General features: G+C 36.0%; 1 protein-coding gene across 1 annotated transcript; it reads right to left on the bottom strand.

Moving 5' to 3' along the window:
* Positions 1-511: 511 nt before the first annotated feature.
* Positions 512-2,632, bottom strand: LOC106409830 (protein ECERIFERUM 26-like). Its single transcript, XM_013850384.3, has 2 exons — positions 2,138-2,632; positions 512-1,597 (listed from the first exon to the last, which is right to left on the bottom strand). Exons 1-2 carry the CDS (start codon positions 2,570-2,572, stop codon positions 755-757), a joined length of 1,278 nt encoding a protein of 425 aa, XP_013705838.2. The 5' UTR covers positions 2,573-2,632; the 3' UTR covers positions 512-754.
* Positions 2,633-4,123: the final 1,491 nt, after the last annotated feature.

Consider the following 4,123-nt stretch of genomic DNA (forward strand, 5'->3'; position numbering starts at 1 on the left):
CACAGAACCGAGTAGACGATTTCCATCTGTATCGACCGCTGCGAACCTGTCGACATCGATCGACATTGCCTTACTTGCGTCTACCGATATCAACAAGCGCAAAGAAAAGATGGATACTTGTTTTCCAACAAGTCTCAGTTCTCAACACAACTAGCCCAGTTCTCAACACAATAAGCAAGATCATTGACAGAAGTATCAAGAGCAAGAGCAAGTCCAGTCTTTTAAGTACAGAGGAGAGGAATTGGAAAGTTCTCCAATACAATAGTTTATATTTTTTAGTGACTAATGAACTTTAAATACTAAAACATATTAACAAAGTTTCCTGCTCTTGCTCCTTTTGCAAGCAAGAAGAGAGTTAGATACGTTCTTTTAATCGAACTTGAAGAGAGTAGTGTGGATATAGATAATATTATTGGTTGTGCCATCTATTTATCTTATTATATGTGTGATCTGTCAAGGATTCTAACTTGTGTTCGTCATTCACTGACAAAAAAAAACGCAATTGTATTCGTAGACAAGTCACGCTCTAGTTGATCATGAATATTGATATACATACATGATCAAGCTCACTGAAACATACACACACATAATCAAGTATGCAAACACACAAACTTGTCTTGAATGGACAAACAAACTCACCTTCTTGGTAATGAAAAGCACGACAAAGAAAATACAACGTTTCAAATAAACAAACATGAAACGCTTAAAAACAAAAGAAACAAACGATACATCAACGGCAGATAACATATCGCTTTCATTCTCCGTTAATTAAGGCCTTGATTAAACCACACTTCTTGAGTTCCCATTTAACCTTCTCAATCTCATCCTCCGGCAACGTCACAGTCACAACCATCTCCTCCTCCACAGCCGCCGGCAAAACCACCACCTCTCCATCATCCCCTATCCCCTGAACATTACAATAAACCGACCTTGGCGACGTATCCTTCACTTTCGCGTCGTAGAAACCAACTTCGCTCATATCCACAAACGTCAGTTTCGCACCGTAGACGACGAAATCCAAAGCACCATCATCACTCTCTCCAATCTTATTGATCTCAGACCTTTCATCGGTTGCTTTTCCGATTGCTTTCACGATCTCCTCCAACTTCGCTTCCGCCACCGAAAAGTCGACGTGAACGGAGCTAATCATCTGACTGTTTCTCACCGCTCTAGGTTTTAGTCCGTTCGGATCCGATCTGATGATCGTGATCGTAACCGGCTCAGGTTCTCCCCTCGACTTCGCTATGCATTTCCATATAATCCCACTGAGAATCTCGAACACATTTCCGTTTGCCGGAAAGTTTGTTTTTATATTCGTGACCGTTACATTGAAGGAGTATGTTGTCATTTTGCTATTACTCGGAGCGACCCAGAGGTCTCCAACCGGGTCAACCCGTTTGATGGAAACCGGTTCTTTGCCCGTAGAATTCGGGTTTTGGAAACATCTTTCCAGGTCAGAGGTTTTCGGGAAGTAGATCTGTTCACCAGCTAAGGCCCGAGTCCATAAGTTGAAAAAGTGAGAAAGAGAGTGTGGGTCTCCAATGATATGTGCCCAGCTAAAGCCAATAGCTAATCCACCGCACTTAAACCGGGTCATCTACAGCAACAAAACCAAACTAAACCGTTATTTTTCTTTGCATTGGCATGAAAATATGTCCTTTTTTTTTGTTAAATACGAGTACCTACGTTTCATGCAGCTACATGCTCTGATCAGTGATCACTCAGTAATAGACCTTTGAAACATATGTTGTATTGAAATCTGAAACACGTGTCTTATTTAAATCTGAAACATATGTTTTATCTGAATATGATTCATATGTTTTATTTAAATCTGAAACATATGTTTTATTTATTACATAAAAAATCTATAATATGAATCAGATTTATATATTCTAGTTCTTCTTCTAATTCTTCCGTTTGTATAATTGGGTTTAATGGACCCAAAACCATACTAATGATCACATGTTTACATGCTTTACAACGTAATGAAATTTGACAATCGTCAAGGTGTTTCAGATGGAAATCGATCCTTATGATGATACGTTTTTTCTGTTACTCTCTTTTCATCAAAGTTTTTATCTTTTGATGTTATTTTAATTGATTTTGCGTAAATTAATAGAGACATACATACACGTACCTGAATATATATCAAAGGAGAGTATGCCAACTCCGGTCCAATTGGTTGATGATAAACCAAAGACTCATCAACGGACCGGTCCGGTGCACATAGCCACTCATCCACTGTGAGATCGCACTGACTTTCAACGACACGCGTGCCACAGTCGTTACACTTTATGAACGGACGTCCCGAGTCACGCCGCCTTAACCTGCCAGTGATCCATGAGATTTGGTCGAGTACTGTGAAAAAGGTCTCTTTCACGTGCATCACGGTTAAATCACGTGTCGTCTCGGCTGAGTAAATATAAACCGACTTTATGTAGTGGAGTTTCATGGCTAGGTCTAAACCGGTGGGTTGGTGAACTGTACCAGTTTCTGTCGGTCGGGCTGAACCCACTGTCGACATCCAGAAGCCATGAACTGGACCGCTTCCCTCTTCTTGAAGTCGAGGCATGTGTATAAGATAAGAGAATACAGATGTAAGAAATATTGGCAAAGATGATTATGAGTAATCTCTCGGACTAAGCCAATATGAGTATATATATATATTTTTTTTTTTCTTACAGATTTTTGTGCTCAAATTTTACAATATTTTGCTACGTGTCTCCTTTCATCCTTTTAATATTGATTGTGACTGTGATCTACTCACGTATATATTTTTTTTTGGGAAACTGCTCTCGTATATATGAATAGTGTTATATTGATCATATAAAAAATATTATAGTAGAGACGATAAAATTGCGTTACGATCGAGTAGGTGAATGTGACCCCATATTTAATGATTTTTAAATTGCGGAACCCCCTTCTTAATTGCTTTCCTTTGGAGAAGAATGCTATATCACCAAAGGCATGTGTGAATTTTTTTTTGGGCAGGGTATAACCTATCGTTGTATATCCCTTATATATTAATTGAAAAACATTATAACCTTTAAGTGTAGTCACGTGTCGTCACCAGAATGAAATTCAGAATTCTTAGAAAATATGTTGGTCTAATTAAGTATATATTATAATTTTCATTAAACTAATCATAAAATTAATTAAAGTGTACAATTACTATTTTCTTTTCTTTTCTTAAATAAAAGATACAGAATTACCAAATATGACTAATATATATATGACAATTAATGATTCTAATAATAAAGATTTGATAACAATTTATATTTCATCCATCGTTTTTGTTTAATTTTATATTATTAAAATAAATTAAACAATCAAATTAGCTATAAAATTAAAATATAGATTTTTTCGTCTACGTTATATTTTAAATTTTTTAAAATGACAAAATTACTAAAACTGTTAAAATTATTATGTTAAAAATTAATGATCAATGGTTTAACATTCCCTATATACTAATAGAGAAACATTTGAAAAGAATAGAACATGTAGTTTGTACTAGTTAAAAAAAATGTCATGCTAAGTTGTCACTTAATTGGAATGTTAATTTGTTTACGTGGCGGCTTGAAAATTGTGATCCAATACGAGAAAAAAAATGAGACCCTTAAATAATACATAAAAATTTAATCCATAAAAACCTTAAGGTAAAAACAAAAATTACAATATCACTGAAATAAAAAATTACAAACTGTGTTACTCATTAGAAATAGGTTTTACAAGATCCCACCACCTCATTAAACTTCAGGACAAATAACAATAGTTTAAACAAAAAATAGGCCTAAATTTTTTAATAAATCAGAGGCCCCTTTCAATTGTTTCATGCAGATGTGTTCAACGCCGGCACTGTCTTCATGTTTCCCGTTACTGGTCCCAAGAACTTTAGGTGTGTTTCCTTCGGTACAATCGATACTTCTACTTACGGTTCAGTGAAAGGAAGAGGGAAATGAAGGGTGAGTAAAGAATACTCAGTGAAGCGATTCTAGACCAGTCTCTCACATGAGCCTATATACTGCTCAATGCGAAACGAGAACCGACTAGTCACTACACTCAATTTAATGCAACTTACATAACTAGCTGCAACAGTTTCATTTCACGTAATCAAGCAATGCAA

Source organism: Brassica napus, chromosome C7, assembly GCF_020379485.1.
Source record: "Brassica napus cultivar Da-Ae chromosome C7, Da-Ae, whole genome shotgun sequence".
NCBI classification, from domain to species: domain Eukaryota; kingdom Viridiplantae; phylum Streptophyta; class Magnoliopsida; order Brassicales; family Brassicaceae; genus Brassica; species Brassica napus.